The sequence below is a fragment of the Rattus norvegicus genome, chromosome 1 (assembly GCF_036323735.1).
Source record: "Rattus norvegicus strain BN/NHsdMcwi chromosome 1, GRCr8, whole genome shotgun sequence".
NCBI lineage: Eukaryota > Metazoa > Chordata > Mammalia > Rodentia > Muridae > Rattus > Rattus norvegicus.
The window spans coordinates 7,664,313-7,690,564 of record NC_086019.1 but is presented as its reverse complement, the minus strand read 5'-3'; the positions used below and the strand labels follow the sequence as shown (position 1 = coordinate 7,690,564).

The 26,252-nt window shown below is 41.3% G+C and overlaps 1 protein-coding gene across 2 annotated transcripts in view; it reads right to left on the bottom strand.

The window, feature by feature from the left end:
- Positions 1-17,115: 17,115 nt before the first annotated feature.
- Epm2a (EPM2A glucan phosphatase, laforin) overlaps positions 17,116-26,252 on the bottom strand; it is a 126,081-nt gene continuing 116,944 nt past the window's right edge. Inside the window, exon 3 of one of the 2 annotated variants that reach the window (XM_039106219.2) lies at positions 17,116-25,631. In XM_039106219.2, the coding sequence (XP_038962147.1) occupies positions 25,354-25,631 (278 nt within the window). In that variant the 3' untranslated portion in view covers positions 17,116-25,353. The remainder of the gene's footprint in view (positions 25,632-26,252) is intronic. The other variant, NM_001276762.1, reaches the window with a different exon arrangement.

Here is a 26,252-nt window from a genome sequence, read left to right as displayed (position 1 = left end):
CAAAATATGTGCAGTATGATTCATAGTACAGTTATGAAGTAGCAACAAAAATAATTTTGTGATTGGTGGTCACCACAACATGAGGAATTGTATTAAAGGGTCACAGTGTTAGGAAGGTTAAGAACCTCTGTGCTATGTCATGACCTTTCTATAATGAGACACTGAGAACTCAACTCATAGTTGAAGTATAGAGATGGAGTACATGTATTCATCATGCCTATCCATGAAAATAATGATTGAAATTAAGGAAAAAGTATCATAGGTGGTTAAAATATATTTTGTATTGACAAGCACTTTGGTGAAATAGACAAAGAATATTGTTAGACAGTTCCAATTACACTGAGGCCTTGGCCCAGTGACAACTTAAAACCGCCATCCCAAGATTTGTTTTGTGCTCATTATTATTCTTCCCATAGATCCAGAATTATTTAAGAACCCAAACAATGAAACAGAATTTCTCTATTCAATTCTAATTACTATTTCCCAGCAACTGTAAACAAAGCTCCTTCAGTTAATGTTTTTAAATATACAATGATCTTATACCAGCTATTCCTTCCATTTTGAAACTACAGATTCAATACATTATATTAATATACATTTTATTACATTCATACAACCTGTGGGTCACAATCCCTTTGCCAGACCTCTTTCCCCCAAAATATTTGCATTATGGTTCTTAGCAGTACCAAAATTACAGTTACGAAGTAGGAGCAAAAATAATTTTGTGGTTGATAGTCACCACAGCATAAAGGTCTATATTAAAGGGTCACAACATTAGGAAGGTTGAGAATTACTAGTCATTCATAATATATTAATAACATTAAAATATCTATGCATTCAGAGTAGAAATGTTTTGAAAAATCAAATCAACAAAATCCAATGACCCTTAGAGAAAGCAATATGATATAGAGAAAATGTTTAAAACTAGTCATTAACATCAATAAGTAATTATAGCAATTCTGACTGTTGTCTGAGACAGAGAATCCCACTCTTCAGTCATCTGAAGGCCACAGACAACAAATGTGCTTACTCTTGGTTATGGGTTCTAGTTATGACTTCCTGGGGCCTGTCTATGTTTGGAAACTTTTTTTGTATGTTTGGTTAGGTTTACTTTGATCAGTAGAATAGACAGAGGAGGAGTGGGGTTCAGGAGAAACACCAGATGATCTGTCCTGTTGATTTAAGAGAAATTATGGAAACTGTATGATAAGGCAAACCTGGATTAGTCAGAAAAAAACCCTGACTCCTGGGCCTAGAAAAACTTCATTCTGGATGAAGTTTGGGATGGAAGGCTGAAGTCTAGCTTGTGCCTGCAAACTGTGGCAAGGCATCAATTAAATCAACACATCTAAGCAGGTGCATATACTGTGCATCTGAAACCGTGGTCTGGTATGTATGCCCATGAAGGATAATAAAGGGAGCTATATTTTTTACAGTGTCTTCATTTCCAAAGACAAACTTTATCTAAGAACATACATGACATGACATGATACTCTCCCTTTTCCTAACATATATACCAACAGTGCATATAGCATCATCCTCTGTGTTAGGCAAAAGCATAATGGTGGTGAGATTCTTGTGCATTTATGTCTCTTTATATCCACAAATGAACTAAATGCTGAATTTTGTACCTGATGAAATTATATGGCAGAACAGAACTAAAATTTAAAACAGAAAAGATTAGGCAAATGGAGAGAGGAGAAGTTCAAGGCAGAGTGAAGGATAAGCATAGTTCACTAAAGACAAGGCAAGTGTGAAGGAGGTTTGTGAGTTCAAAGCCAGGGATGCATTCCAATAACTTCCCATAAGATAAAGCAAAGAACAATCGTTTTGTTTTATAAAAAGGAGAGAGTCAGAATATATTCTCTAGAGACCAGTATGGTGTGGTGGGAGGTGCGACTCAGTGGGTCCATGCTGAGGGATTGCTTACCCTGAGGAACTAGCTCCAGTATAGAATAGAGTTTATTTAGAGTGTAGGAAGGGGGTTTGAGAAGGTGGTCGAGAAAGAGAGAGAGACAGAGGGTGAGAGAGGTGAGATGGAGGGAGGGAGGGGGGAAGGAGGGAGGAAAGGAGGGAAGAAGGGAGAGAAAAGAGGAGAAGCCTATCAGGAACAGGTGGAGAGAAGGAGTACGGAAGGAGAGAGAGGGAAAAGGGGGTCAGAAGAGTCAGAGAGAGAGGGGCAGGACAGAGGGAGCAAGGAGGGTCCAAACACCCCCTTTTATAGCAAGCTAGGCCTACCTGACTGTTGCCAGGTAGCAATTGGGCAGACCTAGGAGAGATGCTAACATTCCTCCCTTTTAGTTTAATTGTAAAAAGGAGAAACTAAAAAGGGGTGATAGTGAAGCAGGAACAGAGTCAGTTGTCATGACTTTCTGCTCATTTGCAGAGGGAGAGGGGGGCTGTCTCTAAGAAACCCAAGAAAATGGATGTGGTCTTGGTGCAGTTTTAGGACAGTTGGCTGCTTCCTGGCTGTCCAGGGTCTATGGAACCATCTGTGGGTGAGAAGGAACAGGTTCAGTAGAAGGGTGTGTGTCTGTGAAAGCAGGCACTGGAGCATCTGTGGGTTGCTTCTCTGGAGCTGGCCTGGATGTAGGTAGACTTTGCGTAAACACCTGGACTTGGCAATGTATTGAAACACACACACACACACACACACACACACAAACACACACACTATTTTTTGAGAGAGTGAATAAAGTACATTTGAGGATGTTTTTGGTTGTATGTACATTTGAAACCCTTAGGTCTTGGTATTTGGGATTAGGGGAGCCCCAAGCCTATGGAATAGGAGAGGAACTCCATCCTTTGCAATAGGTAGCAAGTGGGGACTTAGGCTATTGATTGGCAGGTGTGCTCATCCAGATGGAGTCTGTTTGGTCCATGAGAGGTAGATCTGAGTGGGTTTCTTGGAGCTTATAAGTTTACAAAAGAGATAATTTGCTAACAGATGAATAGTCTTTTTTTTTAACCTGATTTTTTTTGTTCTTTCTTTTTCCTCCATCTTTATTAATTGGGTATTTCTTATTATTCCCTTTCCCAGTTTCCGGGCCAACATCACCCTAATCCCTCCCCCTCCCCTTCTACATTGGTGTTCCCCTCCCCAACCTCCCCCATTGCCGCCCTCCCCCCAACAATCACGTTCACTGGGGGTTCAGTCTTAGCAGGACCAAGGGCTTCCCCTTCCACTGGTGCTCTTACTAGGATATTCACTACTACCTATGCAGTTGGAGCCCAGGGTCAGTCCATGTATAGTCTTGGGTAGTGGCTTAGTCCCTGGAAGCTCTGGTTGGTTGGCATTGTTGTTCATATGGGGTCTCAAGCCCCTTCAAGCTCTTTCAGTCCTTTCTCTGATTCCTTCAACGGGAGTCCCGTTCTCAGTTCAGTGGTCTGCTGCTGGCATTCGCTTATGTATTTGCCATATTCTGGCTGTTTCTCTCAAGAGAGATCTACATCCGGTTCCTGTCAGCCTACACTTCTTTGCTTCATCCATCTTATATAGTTTGGTGGCTGTATATGTATGGGCCACATGTGGGGCAGGCTCTGAATGGGTGTTCCTTCTGCCTCTATTCTAAACTTTGCCCCCCTATTCCCTCCCAAGGGCATTCTTGTTCCCCTTTTAAAGAAGGAGTGAAGCAGTTGCAGTTTGGTCATCCTTCTTGAGTTTCATGTGTTCTGTGCATCTAGGGTAATTCGAGCATTTGGGCTAATATCCACTTATCAATGAGTGCATACCATGTGTATTTTTCTGTGATTGGGTTACCTCACTCAGGATGATATTTTCCAGTTCCACCCATTTGACTATGAATTTCAAAAAGTCATTGTTTTTGATAGCTGAGTAGTATTCCATTGTGTAGATGTACCACATTTTCTGTATCCATTCCTCTGTTGAAGGGCATCTGGGTTCTTTCCAGCTTCTGGCTATTATAAATAAGGCTGCTATGAACACAGTGGAGCATGTGTGTTTGTTATATGTTGGGGCATCTTTTGGGTATATGCCCAAGAGAGGTATAGCTGGGTCCTCAGGTAGTTCAACGTCCAATTTTCTGAGGAACCTCCAGACTGATTTCCAGAATGGTTGTATCAGTCTGCAATCCCACCAACAATGGAGGAGTGTTCCTCTTTCTCCACATCCTCGCCAGCATTTGCTGTCACCTGAGTTTTTCATCTTAGCCATTCTCACTGGTGTGAGGTGAAATCTCAGGGTCGTTTTGATTTGCACTTCCCTTATGACTAAAGATGTTGAACATTTCTTTAGGTGTTTCTCAGCCATTTGGCATTCCTCAGCTGTGAATTCTTTATTTAGCTCTGAACCCCATTTTTAATGGGGTTATTTGTCTCCCTGTAGTCTAACTTCTTGAGTTCTTTGTACATTTTGGATATAAGCCCTCTATCAGTTGTAGGATTGGTAAAGATCTTTTCCCAATCTATTGGTTGTTGCTTTGTCCTAACAACAGTGTCCTTTGACTTACAGAAGCTTTGCAGTTTTATGAGATCCCATTTGTCGATTCTTGACGTTAGAGCATAAGCCATTGGTGTTTCGTTCAGGAAATTTTTTCCAGTGCCCATGTGTTCCAGATGCTTCCCTAGTTTTTCTTCTATTAGTTTGAGTGTGTCTGGTTTGATGTGGAGGTCCTTGATCCACTTGGACTTAAGCTTTGTACAGGGTGATAAGCATGGATCGATCTTCATTCTTCTACATGTTGACCTCCAGTTGAACCAACAACATTTGCTGAAAATGCTATCTTTTTTCCATTGGATGGTTTTGGTTCCTTTGTCAAAAATCAAGTGGCCATAGGTGTGTGGGTTCATTTCTGGGTCTTCAATTCTATTCCACTGGTCTATCTGTCTGTCTCTGTACCAATACCTTAGAGTTTTTATCACTATTTCTCTGTAATACTGCTTGAGTTCAGGGATAATGATTCCCCCAGAAGTCTTTTTATTGTTGAGGATAGTTGTAGCTATCCTGGGTTTTTTGTTATTCCAGATGAACTTGCAAATTGTTCTGTCTAACTCTATGAAGAATTGGGTTGGGATTTTGATGGGGATTGCAGTGAATCTGTAGATTGCTTTTGGTAAAATGGCCATTTTTACTATTTTAATCCTGCCAATCCATGAGCATGGGAGATCTTTCCATCTTCTGAGATCTTCTTCAATTTCTTTCTTCAGAGGCTTGAAGTTCTTATCACACAGATCTTTCACTTGCTTGGTTAAAGTCACACCGAGGTATTTTATATTATTTGGAACTGTTATGAAGGGTGTCATTTCCCTAATTTCTTTTCTCGGCTTGTTTCTCTTTTGTGTAGAGGAAGGCTACTGATTTATTTGAGTTAATTTTATACCCAGCCACTTTGCTGAAGTTGTTTATCAGCTTTAGTAGTTCTCTGGTGGAACTTTTGGGATCTATTAAATATACTATCATAGCATCTGCAAATAGTGATATTTTCACTTCTTCTTTTCCAATCTGTATCTCCTTGATCTCCTTTTGTTGTCTGATTGCTCTGGCTAGGACTTTGAGAACTATATTGAATAAGTAGGGAGAGAGTGGGCAGCCTTGTCTAGTCTCTGATTTTAGTGCGATTGCTTCAAGTTATTCTCCAATAGTCTTTAAGGTGAGCTTGGGGAAGACAAAAACGCCTCGTGGAGCAGAAAGGTCAAGAAGAAATTTTCCTTCTGTCTATATATATATATATATATATATATATATATATATATATATATATATAAATTTGGTATAATAAGAAACATTTTTAACACACCCGCGGATCCCGGCCCGCAGCAGCTCTCTGCTCCCAAACCCCATGGGAGAGAGACCCCACCGCCTGATCAGGTGGGCACTCCTGAGGCTGCAGAGCAGAGGAGACCACCAACACTGCCCACCCCTGCCCACATCCCTGGCCCAAGAGGCAACTGTATAAGGCCTCTGGGTTCCCGTAGGGGAGGGCCCGGGAGCGGCAGGACCCCTGCGCCTGAGACACTGCCGGAACCTGAAGGAAACAGACCGGATAAACAGTTCTCTGCACACAAATCCCGTGGGAGGGAGAGCTGAACCTTCAGAGAGGCGGACACGCCTGGGAAACCAGAAGAGACTGCACTCTGTGCACATCCAGGCGCCAGAGGAAAACACCAAACGTCATCTGAAACCCTGGTGCACGGAGGCTCCCGGAAGGAGCGGCACAGATTTTCCCGGTTGCTGCCACAGCAGAGAGGACTTAGGCAGTACCCCACGAGCAAACTTGAGCCTTGGAACCACAGGTAGGACCAATTTTTCCCCTGCAAGAAACCTGCCTGGTGAACTCAAGACACAGGCCCACAGGAACAGCTGAAGACCTGTAGAGAGTAAAAACTACACGCCCGAAAGCAGAACACTCTGTCCCCATAACTGGCTGAAAGAAAACAGGAAAACAGGTCTACAGCACTCCTGACACACAGGTTATAGGACAGTCTAGCCACAGTCAGAAATAGCAGAACAAAGTAACACTAGAGATAATCTGATGGCGAGAGGCAAGCACAGGAACCCAAGCAACAGAAACCAAGACTACATGGCATCATCGGAGCCCAATTCTCCCACCAAAGCAAACACGGAATATCCAAACACACCAGAAAAGCAAGACCTAGTTTCAAAATCATATTTGATCATGATGCTGGAGGACTTCAAGAAAGACATAAAGAACTCCCTTAGAGAACAAGTAGAAGCCTACAGAGAGGAATCGCAAAAATCCCTGAAAGAATTCCAGGAAAACACAATCAAACAGTTGAAGGAATTAAAAATGGAAATAGAAGCAATCAAGAAAGAACACATGGAAACAACCCTGAACATAGAAAATCAAAAGAAAAGACAAGGAGCTGTAGATACAAGCTTCACCAACAGAATTCAAGAGATGGAAGAGAGAATCTCGGGAGCAGAAGATTCCATAGAAATCATTGACTCAACTGTCAAAGATAATGTAAAGCGGAAAGAGCTACTGGTCCAAAACATACAGGAAATCCAGGACTCAATGAGAAGATCAAACCTAAGGATAATAGGTATAGAAGAGAGTGAAGACTCCCAGCTCAAAGGACGAGTAAATATCTTCAACAAAATCATAGAAGAAAACTTCCCTAACCTAAAAAAAGAGATACCCATAGGCATACAAGAAGCCTACAGAACTCCAAATAGATTGGACCAGAAAAGAAACACCTCCCGTCACATAATTGTCAAAACACCAAACGCACAAAATAAAGAAAGAATATTAAAAGCAGTAAGGGAAAAAGGTCAAATAACATATAAAGGGAGACCTATCAGAATCACACCAGACTTTTCGCCAGAAACTATGAAGGCCAGAAGATCCTGGACAGATGTCATACAGACCCTAAGAGAACACAAATGCCAGCCCAGGTTACTGTATCCTGCAAAACTCTCAATTAACATAGATGGAGAAACCAAGATATTCCATGACAAAACCAAATTTACACAATATCTTTCTACAAATCCAGCACTACAAAGGATAATAAAGGGTAAAGCCCAACATAAGGAGGCAAGCTATACCCTAGAAGCAAGAAACTAATCATCTTGGCAACAAAACAAAGAGAATGAAAGCACACAATCATAACCTCACTTCCAAATATGAATATAACGGGAAGCAATAATCACTATTCCTTAATATCTCTCAATATCAATGGCCTCAACTCCCCAATAAAAAGACATAGATTAACAAACTGGATACGCAACGAGGACCCTGCATTCTGCTGCCTACAGGAAACACACCTCAGAGACAAAGACAGACATTACCTCAGAGTGAAAGGCTGGAAAACAATTTTCCAAGCAAATGGTCAGAAGAAGAAAGCTGGAGTAGCCATTCTAATATCAAATAAAATCAATTTTCAACTAAAAGTCATCAAAAAAGATAAGGAAGGACACTTCATATTCATCAAAGGAAAAATCCACCAAGATGAAGTCTCAATCCTAAATATCTATGCCCCAAATACAAGGGCACCTACATACGTAAAAGAAACCTTACTAAAGCTCAAAACACACATTGCACCTCACACAATAATAGTGGGAGATTTCAACACCCCACTCTCATCAATGGACAGATCATGGAAACAGAAATTAAACAGAGATGTAGACAGACTAAGAGAAGTCATGAGCCAAATGGACTTAACGGATATTTATAGAACATTCTATCCTAAAGCAAAAGGATATACCTTCTTCTCAGCTCCTCATGGTACTTTCTCCAAAATTGACCATATAATTGGTCAAAAAACGGGCCTCAACAGGTACAGAAAGATAGAAATAATCCCATGCGTGCTATCGGACCACCACGGCCTAAAACTGGTCTTCAATAACAATAAGGGAAGAATGCCCACATATACGTGGAAATTGAACAATGCTCTACTCAATGATAACCTGGTCAAGGAAGAAATAAAGAAAGAAATTAAAAACTTTTTAGAATTTAATGAAAATGAAGGTACAACATACCCAAACTTATGGGACACAATGAAAGCTGTGCTAAGAGGAAAACTCATAGCGCTGAGTGCCTGCAGAAAGAAACAGGAAAGAGCAAATGTCAGCAGCTTGACAGCACACCTAAAAGCTCTAGAACAAAAAGAAGCAAATACACCCAGGAGGAGTAGAAGGCAGGAAATAATCAAACTCAGAGCTGAAATCAACCAAGTAGAAACAAAAAGGACCATAGAAAGAATCAACAGAACCAAAAGTTGGTTCTTTGAGAAAATCAACAAGATAGATAAACCCTTAGCCAGACTAACGAGAGGACACAGAGAGTGCGTCCAAATTAACAAAATCAGAAATGAAAAGGGAGACATAACTACAGATTCAGAGGAAATTCAAAAAATCATCAGATCTTACTATAAAAACCTATATTCAACAAAACTTGAAAATCTTCAGGAAATGGACAATTTCCTAGACAGATACCAGGTATCGAAGTTAAATCAGGAACAGATAAACCAGTTAAACAACCCCATAACTCCTAAGGAAATAGAAGCAGTCATTAAAGGTCTCCCAACCAAAAAGAGCCCAGGTCCAGACAGGTTTAGTGCAGAATTCTATCAAACCTTCATAGAAGACCTTATACCAATATTATCCAAACTATTCCACAAAATTGAAACAGATGGAGCCCTACCGAATTCCTTCTATGAAGCCACAATTACTCTTACACCTAAACCACACAAAGACCCAACAAAGAAAGAGAACTTCAGACCAGTTTCCCTTATGAATATCGACGCAAAAATACTCAATAAAATTCTGGCAAACCGAATTCAAGAGCACATCAAAACAATCATCCACCATGATCAAGTAGGCTTCATCCCAGGCATGCAGGGATGGTTTAATATAAGGAAAACCATCAACGTGATCCATCATATAAACAAACTGAAAGAACAGAACCACATGATCATTTCATTAGATGCTGAGAAAGCATTTGACAAAATTCAACACCCCTTCATGATAAAAGTCCTGGAAAGAATAGGTATTCAAGGCCCATACCTAAACATAGTAAAAGCCATATACAGCAAACCAGTTGCTAACATTAAACTAAATGGAGAGAAACTTGAAGCAATCCCACTAAAATCAGGGACTAGACAAGGCTGCCCACTCTCTCCCTACTTATTCAATATAGTTCTTGAAGTTCTAGCCAGAGCAATCAGACAACAAAAGGAGATCAAAGGGATACAGATCGGAAAAGAAGAGGTCAAAATATTACTATTTGCAGACGACATGATAGTATATTTAAGTGATCCCAAAAGTTCCACCAGAGAACTACTAAAGCTGATAAACAACTTCAGCAAAGTGGCTGGGTATAAAATTAACTCAAATAAATCAGTTGCCTTCCTCTATACAAAAGAGAAACAAGCCAAGAAAGAAATTAGGGAAACGACACCCTTCATAATAGACCCAAATAATATAAAGTACCTCGGTGTGACTTTAACCAAGCAAGTAAAAGATCTGTACAATAAGAACTTCAAGACACTGAGGAAAGAAATTGAAGAAGACCTCAGAAGATGGAAAGATCTCCCATGCTCATGGATTGGCAGGATTAATATAGTAAAAATGGCCATTTTACCAAAAGCAATCTACAGATTCAATGCAATCCCCATCAAAATACCAATCCAATTCTTCAAAGAGTTAGACAGAACAATTTGCAAATTCATCTGGAATAACAAAAAACCCAGGATAGCTAAAGCTATCCTCAACAATAAGAGGACTTCAGGGGGAATCACTATCCCTGAACTCAAGCAGTATTACAGAGCAATAGTGATAAAAACTGCATGGTATTGGTACAGAGCCAGACAGATAGACCAATGGAATAGAATTGAAGACCCAGAAATGAACCCACACACCTATGGTCACTTGATTTTTGACAAAGGAGCCAAAACCATCCAATGGAAAAAAGATAGCATTTTCAGCAAATGGTGCTGGTTCAACTGGAGGGCAACATGTAGAAGAATGCAGATCGATCCATGCTTATCACCCTATACAAAGCTTAAGTCCAAGTGGATCAAGGACCTCCACATCAAACCAGACACACTCAAACTAATAGAAGAAAAACTAGGGAAGCATCTGGAACACATGGGCACTGGAAAAAATTTCCTGAACAAAACACCAATGGCTTATGCTCTAAGATCAAGAATCGACAAATGGGATCTCATAAAACTACAAAGCTTCTGTAAGGCAAAGGACACTGTGGTTAGGACAAAACGGCAACCAACAGATTGGGAAAAGATCTTTACCAATCCTATAACAGATAGAGGCCTTATATCCAAAATATACAAAGAACTCAAGAAGTTAGACCGCAGGGAAACAAATAACCCTATTAAAAAATGGGGTTCAGAGCTAAACAAAGAATTCACAGCTGAGGAATGCCGAATGGCTGAGAAACACCTAAAGAAATGTTCAACATCTTTAGTCATAAGGGAAATGCAAATCAAAACAACCCTGAGATTTCACCTCACACCAGTGAGAATGGCTAAGATCAAAAACTCAGGTGACAGCAGATGCTGGCGAGGATGTGGAGAAAGAGGAACACTCCTCCATTGTTGGTGGGATTGCAGACTGGTAAAACCATTCTGGAAATCAGTCTGGAGGTTCCTCAGAAAATTGGACATTGAACTGCCTGAGGATCCAGCCATACCTCTCTTGGGCATATACCCAAAAGATGCCTCAACATATAAAAGAGACACGTGCTCCACTATGTTCATCGCAGCCTTATTTATAATAGCCAGAAACTGGAAAGAACCCAGATGCCCTTCAACAGAGGAATGGATACAGAAAATGTGGTACATCTACACAATGGAATATTACTCAGCTATCAAAAACAACGAGTTCATGAAATTCGTAGGCAAATGGTTGGAACTGGAAAATATCATCCTGAGTGAGCTAACCCACTCACAGAAAGACATACATGGTATGCACTCATTGATAAGTGGCTATTAGCCCAAATGCTTGAATTACCCTAGATCCCTAGAACAAAGGAAACTCAAGACGGATGATCAAAATGTGAATGCTTCACTCCTTCTTTAAATGAGGAAAAAGAATACCCTTGGCAGGGAAGGGAGAGGCAAAGATTAAAACAGAGACTGAAGGAACACCCATTCAGAGCCTGCCCCACAGGTGGCCCATACATATACAGCCACCCAATTAGACAAGATGGATGAAGCAAAGAAGTGCAGACCGACAGGAGCTGGATGTAGATCGCTCCTGAGAGACACAGCCAGAATACAGCAAATACAGAGGCGAATGCCAGCAGCAAACCACTGAACTGAGAATAGGTCCCCCGTTGAAGGACTCAGAGAAAGAACTGGAAGAGCTTGAAGGTGCTCGAGACCCCAAAAGTACAACAATGTCAAGCAACCAGAGCTTCCAGGGACTAAGCCACTACCTAAAGACTATACATGGACTGACCCTGGACTCTGTCCCCATAGGTAGCAATGAATATCCTAGTAAGAGCACTAGTGGAAGGGGAAGCCCTGGGTCCTGCTAAGACTGAACCCCCAGTGAACTAGACTATGCGGGGAGGGTGGCAATGGGGGGAGGTTTGGGAGGGGAACACCCATAAGGAAGGGGAGGGGGGAGGGTGATGTTTGTCCGGAAACCGGGAAAGGGAATAACACTTGAAATGTATATAAGAAATACTCAAGTTAATAAAAAAAAAAAGTTATAATGGTCATATTCAGCTAAGATATCAGACTGGTGGTTTGGCAGCATGGGAGGGAGCCTCCCACATATGATCTCAAAGTGGGGGGTAGTTCTAAAGTATAGGTGATGTTCCTAGCCCTACATAAGGCATAAAGTAGGAGAGACACCTAGTCACCATCAGTTTCAGGGGTTAATTTGGTCAAGGCCTTCTTCAGGGTCGAACTCATCCTCTCTACTTGCCTTGAACTCTGGGGTCTGCATGCACAATGTAATTTCCAATTGATCCCCAGAACCTGTGCTAGAGATTGAGTTACCTGAGAGATGAATACTGGTCCATTGTCAGACCCAAGCAGGGTAGGCAAACCATACCCGGGCATGATGACGTCTTCCAGAAGCTTCTTTGCCAGTATATTGGCCATCTCCTTCGTGGGGTAGGCTTCTACCCATCCTAAAAACTAGCAAATACTTATTTCCATATGTTCCTGTATGTTATTTCTGTATACTCTATTTCTCAATTAGCCCCTGGCCATTAACCTCTGATTCTGGTTCCTGAAGCAGCTCCTTGATTGAGGCCTGAAGAGTTCACAGCCTGGCAGGAGGCACAGTCTGAGATTACCTGATCAGCCAAGTGTCCTGAGCCAAAAATGTTGTACCTTGCCCTTCACACCAACTCCTTCAGTTTTCGATGACCAGGCGTGAAGCTTGATGAATCTGATGGATGAGTGGCTTAGCAAACTTCTTAGGTGGGATGGTGCAGCGTTCAGAGGTCTGGAACTATCCATCTCTTCTGTAAATTCCTTGGTATTTTGCCTAATGTTGTTTATCTTCAGCAGTATTTTCAGGGGATAGCAAAGTTACTAGGATGTTGGCAATGGAAGCTTGGGTGGCCTCCCTTTCAGCTTTATCAGCTAGCCTGTCCATTGGCCTATTTCTGATGTCCCTTTATGATGCCTGGGGCAATGAATTATGGCCACTTTGGAGGAAGCCATAATGTCTCCAATAAAGCAAGTATTTCCTTTAGCAGTCAATAATCCCATCTGCTGTCAGGGTAAATGTTAGCTATGGCTCCTTTAGCCAATTTTAAAGCCTGGGTTAGGGCCTTTAGCTCAGCTTTCTGGGCTAAAGTTCCCAGTGGCAAAGCAGTTGCCCAAATAACAGAGTCCTAGTCCATTACTGCCGTCCCTGCATACATGATTCCATGCTGGTTGAAGCTGCTCCCATCTGTGAAGTAGATATGTTCGCATCTGGCTAGGGTACATCAGTCGAGTTTGGTCTGATGATCTGGGCGTGCCCCAGAACTCTAGAGCAATCATGCTGCTTGCCTGAGGTAGCAGGGTGGCTGGGTTTAGGGCAGATGATGGGTTACATTTTTATGTGAGGGGGGTTAAAAAGTAGAGCCTGAAAGTGCACCAGCCTAACGTTGGACAGCCACTGGCTGGGTTGATTCTTGGGGGTCCCCTCAATAGCATAGGGGGAAGGGTGATAACAAGTTCTTGCCCTGTGGTTAGCATCCTTGACCAGCAGGACGATGGCAGCTATGACCTAGAGGCAAGGTGGCCATTCTTGGACCACTGGGTCCAGCTTCTTAGATAAATAAGCCACAGGTCTTTCCCATGGTCTCAAAGTTTGGGTGAGTATCCCCTTTGCTATCTCCTTTTGCTGATTCCCAAACAAGCAGAAACATTTGTGAATGTCCATGAGGGCCAAGGTCAGCAGCTCCAACAAGACTCTTCCTAAAGACTTAAAAGCCATGTCCATTTCAGGGGTCTATTCTCTTCTTCACCCCTAGTGGCCTCATATAATGGTTTGACTATCTCAGTAAACCCTGACACCCAAAGTCTATTTAACCCAACAGATCCCAGAAATTCCCGTACTTGCCTTCTGGATGACAGAACTGGTGAAATATCCCCAAAGGGAGACCCTTACTCAAGTCTCGGGAAATCGTGGATCCCAGACACACAGAGACCATTTTGGATGTAATACGCAAAGGTGAGGTTTATTAGGGAGATCTATTACAGAGATCTCAGGACCAACCCGTATCCCACGCAGGAGACAGAGGTTATCAACCCCGAGTAGCTGGGAGAAGGGCTTTTTAAAGGAAGAAGTCACAAGCTCCAGGAGATGAGGGGATGTCAAAAGGAAATACCAAAAATGTCACAAGGGGAAACTCTCAAAGTCACAGGATTGTTCTTAAGACTCTAGGTTTTAAATGAGGGGAAAGGTCAAGCATTCTCCTGAGAACAGATCTCAATTGTTGTCCTTTAGGGTAAATGTTTGTCAGAGTTGATGAGGCATCTGCATCTGAAACACATCTGGTTAGGCTTGGCCAGCCAGTTTCCTGGAATACTCTCTGCATGACACAATGGCTGGAGGGCACAATGGGGGCTTGAACAAACATCACAGGGGCAGAACAGAACCCATTACTCATTTACTCACATCCAGTGATAAGCGGAGGGTCAGTGAGTCTGAATCAGTTCTCCTGCATTTTTAACAATCTGTCTTCCTGAGTCAGATCCTGTTGCTGAGTTTTGAGCTAATTTAAAACTCTATCTCTCACTGGGATGCTAAAGATGGTCTGCTTCCAGGCATCCAACAGCATGTCTTGGCCCCCTTGAATATGAACCCCGGATAGGTGATCTTAAGTTGACAAAGCTGAAACTTCTTAGCAGATTCTTGGTAGCCAAATTGACTCAGCTCCTGTAGCAGGTGTGACCTCCTGGTATGTGTCCATGTTACACACCCACCCTCCCAATCAGGATGTCATCTCCATGCTGGAACAGTTATTTGTGAGTGGTCCCACTGATACTCACCTAAGTCCTCCTCAAAGATGGTGGGTGAGTTCTTGAATCCTTAAGGCAGCTGTGTTTAAGTCAGTGGTCTCTTGAAGGCTCTCTCCAAATCTTGCCATTCAAAGGCACATAGAGGCTGGACTTTGGGTGCCAGAGGCAAGCCACAAAGCCGTTCAGTAGCTGAAACTTCCAACAGATGTCAGGGGCAGCTTGGTTAGCCATGTATGTTTACAGCTGACTGGTGCTCTCTGGCTTCTGAGTCAAAAGGAGCGAAGGTCCTATAGGCTTCAAAAAGTCTTTCTAGATATTCCCTGAGGCCCTCATTTTTCCCTGCATTATCTTGACTCCTCCTAAAAGTACCTGCCTTCCTTTTTTTTAGAATCTGTGATGGTCTGAGAAAAAAAGTCCCCATAGACTCACATATTTGAATGAACGGTTCCCAGTTGATAGAGCTTCTTGAAAAGGATTAGTAGGTGTGGCTTTGTTGGAGGAAGAGTGTAACTGGGATGGACTTTGAGATTTCAAAAGTCCATATCATTCCATATATATATATATATATATATATATATATATATATATATATATATGAGAAATTGAAGAATTGTCTGGGAGAAGAGCAATATATATATATGTATGTATGTATGTATGTATGTATGTATGTATGTATGTATATCCCTCTGATATTCATGTTTGAGCTCTTGGCTACAGCTCTAACACCATATCTGCCATGCTTCCCACCATGATTGTCATGGACCCCTAATGTTTTTTTTTCTTTTTTTTTTGGAGCTGGGGACCGAACCCAGGGCCTTGCGCTTGCTAGGCAAGTGCTCTACCACTGAGCTAAATCCCCAACCCCGACCCCTAATGTTCTTAATCCATTGTCTTGGTCATGGTACCTCTTTTCAACAATAGAAACTAAGACAGAAATATCACTTGGTTTTGTTTTGTCTCACTTTAGTTGTTTTTGCTTCTGCTTACCCCAATTTCATCAGTCTTTCTATCAAGTGTTCCCCTACTGACAATATTGTTTGATCTTGTTTGGGCAAAGCCTTCTCCATTCCTTCATACCATGATACTCATCTGTCCTGTGTTCCGACTTGCCCATTTCCTCTGGCCTTCACTAGTAGCAACTGCATTATGATATGGTGTTTCTGCTCTGCTTCTGTCTCTATAAAATAAAAGAACTGTACTTGATCACCTTTAAAGGGAAGTTTGTTTGTACCTTCCCATCTTGTCTCTCTATTGCACAGTATATGGAGAGTTCTAATTCCCATTTCGTTCTCTTTTGAGTCTCTTGTTTCATTATTTCCTTCTCATTCCCAGCCTCTTTTTTTTCACTAATTTATTTATTTATTCACTCTATATCCCAGCCATAACCCCTCCTCCCAGTGCCACCCTCACAAATCCCTCCGCCCATTACACCCTCCCTTTTTCCTCAAAGAAGGGGATGTCCACTTTGCTCATTCCCAAAGTCTTAACTACATTTTTCTTCAACATTTTTATGACAAGTCAAGAGAGAGAGAGAGAGAGAGAATGTGTGTGTGTGTGTGTGTGTGTGCTTTGTTAATTCTTTTCTTTTTACCAGTTTTGTTCCACAAAACAAAAAAAAGGAGATGTTTAAAGTCTAATGGAAAGTAATGGTACCTTGGTGCTCCTTAACTAAGCACGATTTCTTAGGAATTCCTGTGAGAATTCTGTGAGTAAAAGTTTCATTGGACTAGAGGTAAAGTTCAGTATACAGAGTACCTGACCATTTGTGAGGCCCAAGGTTCCATCCCAGCACCCCACACATACACACCCCCAGAACATGGCCAACAATAATGCTTTGAGACAGGCTCTTCATTGCTCTTCTCCCAGACAATTCTTCAATTTCACCTTCACTACCATGTGGTGTTTCCACCTTTGACTCCTTCTGTTAGTTAAACCATTTCATGGATGGCATCCACAGGGTAATGAGAAAGGACAACAGAGAAAAGGCAATTTGGGTGAGCTGGATTGCTTCATTATTTCCTTCTCATTCCCAGCCTCTTTTTTTTCACTAATTTATTTATTTATTCACTTTACAAGCCAACCATAGCCCCTCCTCCCAGTGCCACCCTCACAAATTCCAATTTACAATGAAAAATAAATAAAAAGTGTGTTCGTTAGATTTCAGAGTACAATGACAGCATTAAAACAATTGTGTGCAAAGGCCTCTTTTTTATGTTTTTATTTAGCAAAACTCTTGGGTGGATTTTGAGGCACATTAGACAAAACACTCACTGAAGGCAAACTGAAGTCATTCTAAAATGTTCTTCAATAGTTCCAAAAAATTTTATTTATCAAAGCAATAGAGAAAATTTCACCTTAAAAAGGGCATTGTACAGTGGAACTTACATGGCCAGATGTCTTAAGACATTAAGAAAATTACACAAACACACACACACCATTATATTAGTTTAAAATAGTCCACTTAAATTTTAATTTTAAATAATACATTTTAACTATAAATTGGTTATTTTTTGTTGGATATTTTTATTTACATTTCAAATGTTATTCCCTTTCCCGGTTTTCTGGCCATAAGCCTCCTATCCCATCCTCCTCTGCTTCTTTTAAAAGTGTATTCCCCCTCCCTAGTAACTCCCCCTCCCCCAACTTCCCACCCAGACATTCCCCTACACTGGGGGGTCCACCCTTGGCAGAACCAAGGGCTTCTTCTCCCATTGGTGTCCAACAAGGTCATCTGCTGATACATATGCAGCTGAAGCCATGGGTCTGTCCATGTGTAGTAGTGGTTTAGTCACTGGGAGCTATGGTTGGTTGATACTGTTCTTATAAGGTTGCAAGTCCCTTCAGCTCCTTCAATCCTTTCTCTAATTTCTCCAACAGGGACCCCGTTCTTAGTTCAATGGTTTGCTGCTAACATTTGCCTCTGTATTTGTCACAATCTGGCTAAGGCTCTCAGGCGACAGCTATATCAGGCTTCTCTCAGCATGCACTTCTTGGCTTTATCAATATTGTTAAGTTTTGGTGGCTGTATATACATATACATACATACATACATACATACATACATACATACACACACACACACACACACACACACACACACACACACACACATATATATATATATATATATATATATATATGGGCTGGATCCCCAGGAGGGTCAGGCTCTGAATGGCCCTTCAGTCTCGTCTCCAAACTTTGTCTCAATATCCCCTCCTATGAAAATTTTTGTTCCCACATTTAAGGAGAACTGAAGCATCTGCTCTTTGGTGGTACTTCTTCTTGAGCTTCATGTGGTCTGTGAATTTTATCTAGGGTAATTCAAGCTTTTGGGCTAATATGGACTTATCAGTGAGTGCATACCATGTGTGTATCTTTGTGATTGTGTTACCACACTTGGGATGATATTTTCTAGTTCCATCCATTTGCCTATGAATTTCATGATGTTATTGTTTTTGATAGCTGAGTAATATTGCATTGTGTAGATGTATCACATTTTCTATATCCATTACTCTGTTGAAGGGCATATGGGATCTTTCCAACTTCTGGCTATTATAAATAAGACTGCTATGAGCATAGTAGAGCATGTGTCTTTGTTGTATGTTGGAGCACCATTTGGGTATATGCTCAGGAATAGTATAGCTGGATCATCAGGTAGTGTAATGTCCAATTTTCTGAGGAATCTCCAGACTGATTTCCAGACTGGTTGTACCGGTCTGCAATCCCACCAACAATGGAGGAGTGTTCCTCTTTCTCCACATCCTCACAAGTATTGTTGTCACCTGAGATTTTGATCTTAGCCATTCTGACTGGTGTGGGGTGGAATCTCAGGGTTGTTTTGATTTGCAGTTCCCTTATGACTAAGGATGTTGAACATTTCTTTAGGTACATATCAAACATTCATTATTTCTTAGCTGTGAATTCTTTGTTTAGCTCTGAACCTCATTTTTTAATAGGGTTATTTGTCTCCCCGTAGTCTACCTTCTTGAGTTCTTTGTATATTTTGGATATAAGTCCTCTATCTGTTGTAGGATTGGTAAAGATCTTTTCCCAATCTGTTGGTTGCCATTTTGTCCTAATTACAATGTCCTTTTCCTTATAGAAGTTTTGCAGTTTATGAGATCCCATTTGTCGAATCTTGATCTTAGACCATAAGCCACTGGTGTGTTTTTCAGGAAATTTTCCCCAGTGCCCATGAATTTGAGGCTCTTCTCCACTTTTTCTTCCATTAGTTTGAGTGTATCTGCTTTATTGTGGAGGTCCTTGATCCACTTGGACTTTAGCTTTGGACAGGGTGATAAAAATTGTTTCATTTGCATTCTTCTACATGCTGACCTCCAGTTGAACCAGCACCATTTGTTGAAAATGCCATTTTTCCCCACTGCATGGTTTCAGCTCCTTGGTCAAAGATCAAGTGACCCTAGGTGTATGGGTTCATTTCTGGGTCTTCAATTCTATTCCACTAATCTACCTGCCTGTCTCTGTACTGATACCATACAGTTTTTGTAACCATTGCTCTGAAATACTGCTTGAGGTCAGGTATGATGATTCCCTCAGAAGTTCTTGTATTGTTGTGGATAGTTTTCACTATCCTATGGTTTTTATTTTTGTCATTTCCCATTTCTTTCTCACCCTGTTTATCCTTTGAGTAGAGGGAGGCTACTGATTTGAGTTTATTTTATACCCAGCCACTTTGCTGAAGTTGTTTATCAGGCTTAGTAGATCTCTGGTGGAACTTTTGGGGTCACTTAAGTATACTATCATATCATCCGCAAACAGTGATATTTTGACTTCTTCCTTTCCAATTTTTATCCCTTTGACCTTCTTTTGGTGTCTCATTGCTCTGGCTAGGACTTTGACTATAGTGAATAAGTAGGGAGAGAGTGGGCAGTTTGCTGTATATTGTTTTTACTGTGTTTAAGTATGGACCTTGAATTCCTGATCTTCCTAAGACTTTTAACATGAAGGTGTGTTCAATTTGTTCAAATGCTTTCTCAGCATCTATGAGGTGATCATGTGGTTTTTTTCTTTGAGTCTGTTTACACAGTGGATTGTGTTGATGGATTTCTGTATATTGAACCATCCCTGCATTCCTTGGATGAAGCCTACTTGACCATGATGGATGATCATTTTGATGTGTTCTTGGATTCGGTTTTCGAGAATTTCATTGAGTAATTTTGCATTGATATTCATAAGAGAAATTAGTCTGAAGTTACCTTTCTGTTGGGTCTTTGTGTGTGGTTCATGTATAAAAGAAATTGTGGCTTCATAGGAGGAATTGGGATAGTGCTCCTTCTCTATTTTGTGGAATAGTTTGGACAGTATTGGTATGAGGTTTTCTATGAAAGTCTGATAGGATTCTGCACTAAACCCATCTGGTCCTGGGGTTTTTTGTTTGTTTGTTTGTTTGTTTGTTTGTTTTTGTTTTGTTTTGTTTTGGTTGGGGAACTTTTAATAACTGCTTCTATTTCTTTAGGAGTTACGGGGTTGTTTAGATGGTTTATCTGATCCTGATATAACTTTTGTACCTGGTATCTGTCTAGAAAATTGTCCATTTCTCCAGCTATTCCAGTTTTATTGAACAAAACCTTTTGTAGTAGGATCTGATAATTTTTTTTAATTTCCTCAGATTCTGTTGTTATGTCTCCATTTTTATTTCTGATTTTGTTAATTTGGATACTGCCTCTAAGCCCTTTAGTTAGTTTGGCTAGGGGTTTATCTATCTTGTTGATTTTCTCAAAAACCAGCTCCTGGGTTTGTTGATTCTTTGTATAGTTCTTTTTGTTTCTACTTGGTTGATTTCAGCCCTGAGTTTGATTATTTCCTGACTTCTACTCCTCTTGGATGTATTTGCTTCTTTTTGCTCTAGAGCTTCAGGTGAGCTGTCAAGCTGCTGACATATGCTCTCTCCTGTTTCTTTCTGCAGGCACTCAGAACTACGAGTTTTTCTCTTAGCCCTGCTTTCATTGTGTCCCATAAGTTTGGGTATGTTGTACCTTCATTTTGATTAAATTCTAAAAAGTCTTTAATTTCTTTCTTTATTTCTTCCTTATCATGGATTAGAGTGTTGTTCAGCTTCCATGTATATGTGGGCTTTCTGTTGTTATTGTTGTTATCAAAGAGCAGACTTAGTCCATGGTGATCTGATAGGATGTGTGGGATCATTTCAATCTTCTTGTATCTGTTAAGGCTTGTTTTGTGACCAATTATAAGCTCAATTCTGGAGAAGGTACCATGAGGTGCTGAGAAGAATGTATATTCTTTTGTTTTAGGATGAAATGTTCTATAAATATCTGTTAAATCCATTTAGTTCATAACTTCTGTTAGTTTCTCTATGTCTCTGTTTCATTTGTTTCCATGATCTGTCCATTGATGAGAGTGGGGTGTTGGAATCTCCCATTATTATCGTGTGAAGTGCAATGTATGCTTTGAGCTTTAGCATGGTTTCTTTTATGAATGATGGTGCCCTTGAATCTGGTCATAGATACTCAGTATTGAGAGTTCATCTTGGTGGATTTTTTCTTTGATGAATATGAAATGTCCTTCCTTATGTTTTTGATAACTAGAATGTCTACTCCAGCTTGTTTTTTAGGACCATTTGCTTGGAAAATTGTTTTCCAGCCTTTTACTCTGAGTTAGTGTCTGTCACTGAGGTGTGTTTCCTGTATGCAGCAAAATGCTGGGTCCTCTTTACATATTCAGTCTGTTAGTCTATGTCTTTTTACTGGGGAATTGGGTCTATTGATGTTGAGAGATATTAGGGACCAATGATTGTTGTTCCTGTTATTTTTGTTGTTAGAGATGGAATTATCTACTTTTGGGTTAGTTGAAATGAGATTATTTTCTTGCTTTTTCTAGGGTGTAGATTCCCTCCTTGTGTTCAGTTTTCCATTATCCTTTGTAGGGCTGGATTTGTGAAAAGATATTATGTAAATTTGATTTTTTTCATGGAATATCTTGGTTTCTCCATCTATGTTAATTGAGAATTTTGCTGGATATACTAGCCTGGGCTGACATTTGTGTTCTCTTAGTGTCTGTATGACATCTGCCCATGGTCTTCTGGCTTTCATAGTCTCTAGTGATAAGTCTGGTATAATTCTGATAGGTCTGCCTTTATACGTTACTTGATCTTTTTCCCTTACTGGTTTTAATATTCTTTCTTTGTTCTGTGTGTTTGGTGTTTTGACCATTATGTGAGAGGAGGAATTTCTTTTCTGGTCAATCTTTTTGGAGTTCTTTAGACTTCTTGTATGTTTACGGGCATCTCTTTCTTTAGGTTAGGGAAGTTTCCTTCTATGATTTTGTTAAAGATATTACTAGCCCTTTAAGTTGGGAGTCTTCACTTTCTTCTGTGCCTATTATCCTTAGGTTTGATCTTCTCATTATGTCCTGGATTTCCTGGATGTTTTGGGTTAGGAGCATTTTGCGTTTTACATTATCTTTGATGGTTGTGTCAAAGTTTTCTTCTCCCCCTGAGAGTCTCTCTTCTATCTCTTGTATTCTGTTGGTGATGCTTGCATCTATGACTCTTGATCTCTTTCCTAGGTTTTTCTATCTCCAGGGTTGTCTCCCTTTGTGCTTTCTTTATTGTTTATATTTCCATTTTTCAATCCTGGATGGTTTTGTTCAATTCCTTCACCTGCTTGGTTGTGTTTTCCTGTAATTCTTTAAGAGATTTTTGTGTTTCCTCTTTAAGTGCTTCTACTTATTTACCTGTGTTGCCCTATATTTCTTTAAGGGAGTTATGTTCTTTTTAAAGTCCTGTATCATCATCTTGAGATGTGGTTTTAAATCAAAATCTTGCTCTCTGGTCTGTTTGGATATCCAGTATCAGCTTTGGTGGCAGAACTTGTCTCTGATGATGCCAAGCAGTCTTGGTTTCTGTTGCTTTGTTTCCCCTGCTTGCCTCTTGCCATCAGGTTGTCTCTGGTGTTAGCTTGTCTTGCTGTCTCTGCAGTGGCTTGACCCTCCTGTAAGCCTGTGTATCAGCACTCCTGTAGACCTGTTTTCTTTCAGTCAAATCTGGGAACAGAGAGCTGCTTCTGATTTGTGTGACCTGCAGTCTTCAGGCAGGTCACTTGGAGCAGTGGAATTGTTCTTACCTCTGCTTTCTGGTGTCTCAGAGCTCCAGGGGACTAGCTTTAGGCTGTTGGTACAGACAGAAACTGGAAGGGTCCCACTGACTGCTCCTAGGTTTCTGTATCCAGCAGATCTAGGCAGGTTCCTCTTGGGCCAGGAATGTGAGCAGAAGTGGCAGTCTCCCCTTAACTCTCAGGATTGTCTGCACTTCTGAGAGTCCTACTCTCTCCACCATGGGATTTGGGTACAGAGAGCTGTGTGACCGGTTCAGTTCAGTTCCAGGGGCAGGCAGCATAAACTGGTTCTTAAACACAACAACTACATCTGGCTGTATTTCATAGGAGAGGCTGTACATCACTTGATGCTGGCTTATAGACTTAACTTTGTCAAATTACAAGAGAAATGTTTCCTGTAGACTGCTCTGCCCAAAGCAAATGCCACCTCCCATGGGTGTCATCATGCTGAAAAATATCTCTCTCTCTCTCTCTCTCTCTCTCTCTCTCTCTCCTTTGCCACCCCCTCTAAGTGTTAAGAACATACTCCCTTTTCTGAACACTGCTCAACTTATTTTTTTTCAAAGATTTTTTTAACATTTATTTATTTATTATGTATATGTCATACAGCTTTCTGCCTCCATGTATGCCTGCAGGCCAGAAGAGGGCACCAGACCTGATTATAGATGGTTGTGAGCCACCATGTGGTTGCTGGGAATTGAACTCAGGACCTCTGGAAGAGCAGACAGTGCTCTTAACCTCTGAGCCATCTTGCCAGCCCCCACTGCTCAACTTATGCTGTGGCCTTACTGTCTCTGTGCCTTCCAAATAACCATCTCTACCTATTAACACTTGATTATAAAATATGGCAGAGAAACATATTTAAGCATCATACTTTAACTTTTGGCAGTATGGGATTTGAGAGACAAACCTAGCTTCATCCATGACAACAGAAATAGACAAGTGCTGTAAATTCTCTGGGCCTCAACTTTCCCATCTGAACAGAGATGATGACCTTGCCCAGAAAGAGTGGTGATGGCATTAAAGATAGGGAAGTGACTGTCACACAGTGGCATTCAACTAAAGATAAGTCCCCTTCTGTGCCCTTAACGCATGAGTTGTATTTGGGAACTATCTTCCAGAGGATGGAACACAGCTCTGTTTCTAGATTTTATATCTTAGGAGGCAAAGTTTTGCTGATGTTTGTACTTCTGATAGAATCTAATAGAACTGAGCATATTTTGGGAGGAGCAGCAGTTATACTGAATTGAGTACCAAGGTTAGCCCCTAGCTGTACAACAATCTGTGGTCATGGCCTCTGCAGGTTCCTTCCTCTCAGATAAATTAGCCTTGAGAACCTACACAGCTTACAGAAGGTTGAACAAAAGAAAACGGTTTTCCACATTCTTTGGCAATGCATCAGAGCACTGTTTCATTTGCCACTGTAGAAACAACAGCAGGGGTAGCAATGTTACCCCAAGATAGACAAAGCTGCAGCCATGATAGTCTGGTTAAAAAAAAAACCCACAATGGCACTGAAAGCAGCTCTGAGCCAAATAAACTGGATTGTGAGCTTCGTCTCCTTCCTACTCACCTTGAGATTGGGCAAGCCAGCCTACACTCAACAAACCTCAATTGAAAAATAGTGGCATTGAGTATAAGGCACACACCTTTCATCCCAGTTCTAGGAGGTCAGGGCAAGAGGATTACCATGAGTTCAAGGGTCAGTTTTCTGTATTACACTAAATAAGTAGTTTCAAATTCTGTCCCAAGGGAAAAAAAGGCAATAAAAAGATGAGAAAAACAGAGGGTGAACTCTACTTCTGCAGTCATACTGGGAGGACAGTAAAATTAGGAGGGTGGCGTCTTAGAGATGTTAACAACTATGAAACAGGATGAAGGAAATTACAGAAAGCCACGACTGCAATTTCAGTTCAGTAAAAAGCTGTGTGTGTGGTGTGTGTGAGTGTGTGTGTATGTGTGTGTGTGTGTGTGTGTACACATGCAGTATGTGTGTGTGACACTCACAGTAATGATAAAAATCCACTTAACCACTCTCTTGTCTTTTGCATGCCAAAGAGTCACAAATCTATAAATGCATCTATGTGAAGCTTGTAGGCAAAGGCCCCCAGCCCACGGCATCAGCAACTATGGGCATTCATTGCACTGTCAGTGGCCTTTGAAGTTTTCTCATATGGCATTCAGTTTCCTTTGAAAAATATTTCACACCTAAGCCCAACCAAGCCACAATAGAAGGTATCTCCAGGTAACACCGTCCCCTATTCAGATGGCAACTTTGTCTCCAGGTCTTCCACTAGCCACACCCCCAAGTTCCTTACTAAGGCAGTTAGAAGGGGTGGTTGGTCACCTACAAAGTGCATATGGAAGAGTGAACCTTCCCGAACTTCTGAAAAAAGTCTTGTTGTGCTTGGGCCAAAGCTTCTTCGTCGATATAGACCGCAGGCCTCTTGGCCATGATGAAGTACTGCACCTTGCGCAGACTCCAGCCGATGACGTAGTGGAGCCAGCCGCATACCGCAGCAGTGGAGCGGCCCACGCCAGCGTTGCAGTGGACATACACCGTGTGTCCGTTCTCCAGAAGCGCGTGCAGGAGACACACAGCCTGTGGCAGCATCTGCACGCGGCCTAGATAGAGAAAGCATAGAACATGTGTGAATAGAGAAACTACCACGTCACTGCTAGTAACGCGCCACTGTGGCAGAACGTGGAGCTCGGAGAAAACAGGGTGTGGCAGCTTGCTTCATTTATTTGGTTTCGAGGCAAAAGTGAAACAAATTTAAAACCTGAGAATACCAAAGTGGAGAGAATATCCCAGAGGCAAGTCAGTTATGAACCTGACTACTCCAGGGACATCACCGCTTTTTGAACGGCTTTGCCCTTGTTGCAAACTTCTGTAGAAGCTAACTACCACATGCTTTTGTGAGGCTGTGGGTAGAAGAAAGGACTTTAACATCTTTTTTAGAAAGGTTTGCCAAGATCTGGCGGTGGCTTTAGAGAGTTTCAAAGAAAACTTGATAAGTCCTGTCCCCCTCAATTTCACTTCCTTCTAGGCAAATGGAAAGAAAGTACGTAATTAGTTCCCGCTGGTTAACAACTTGGTCGTACTCACTGATTAGACAAAAGCGACTTGAAACAGAATTTGATACGCTCATTTTCATTCAAGTAGTGGGGTGGCTGGCTTACAGCCGACGCCTGTAACAGCCGATAACCACTCGTGTATGCCACCACCATAGCACAGTAAATACT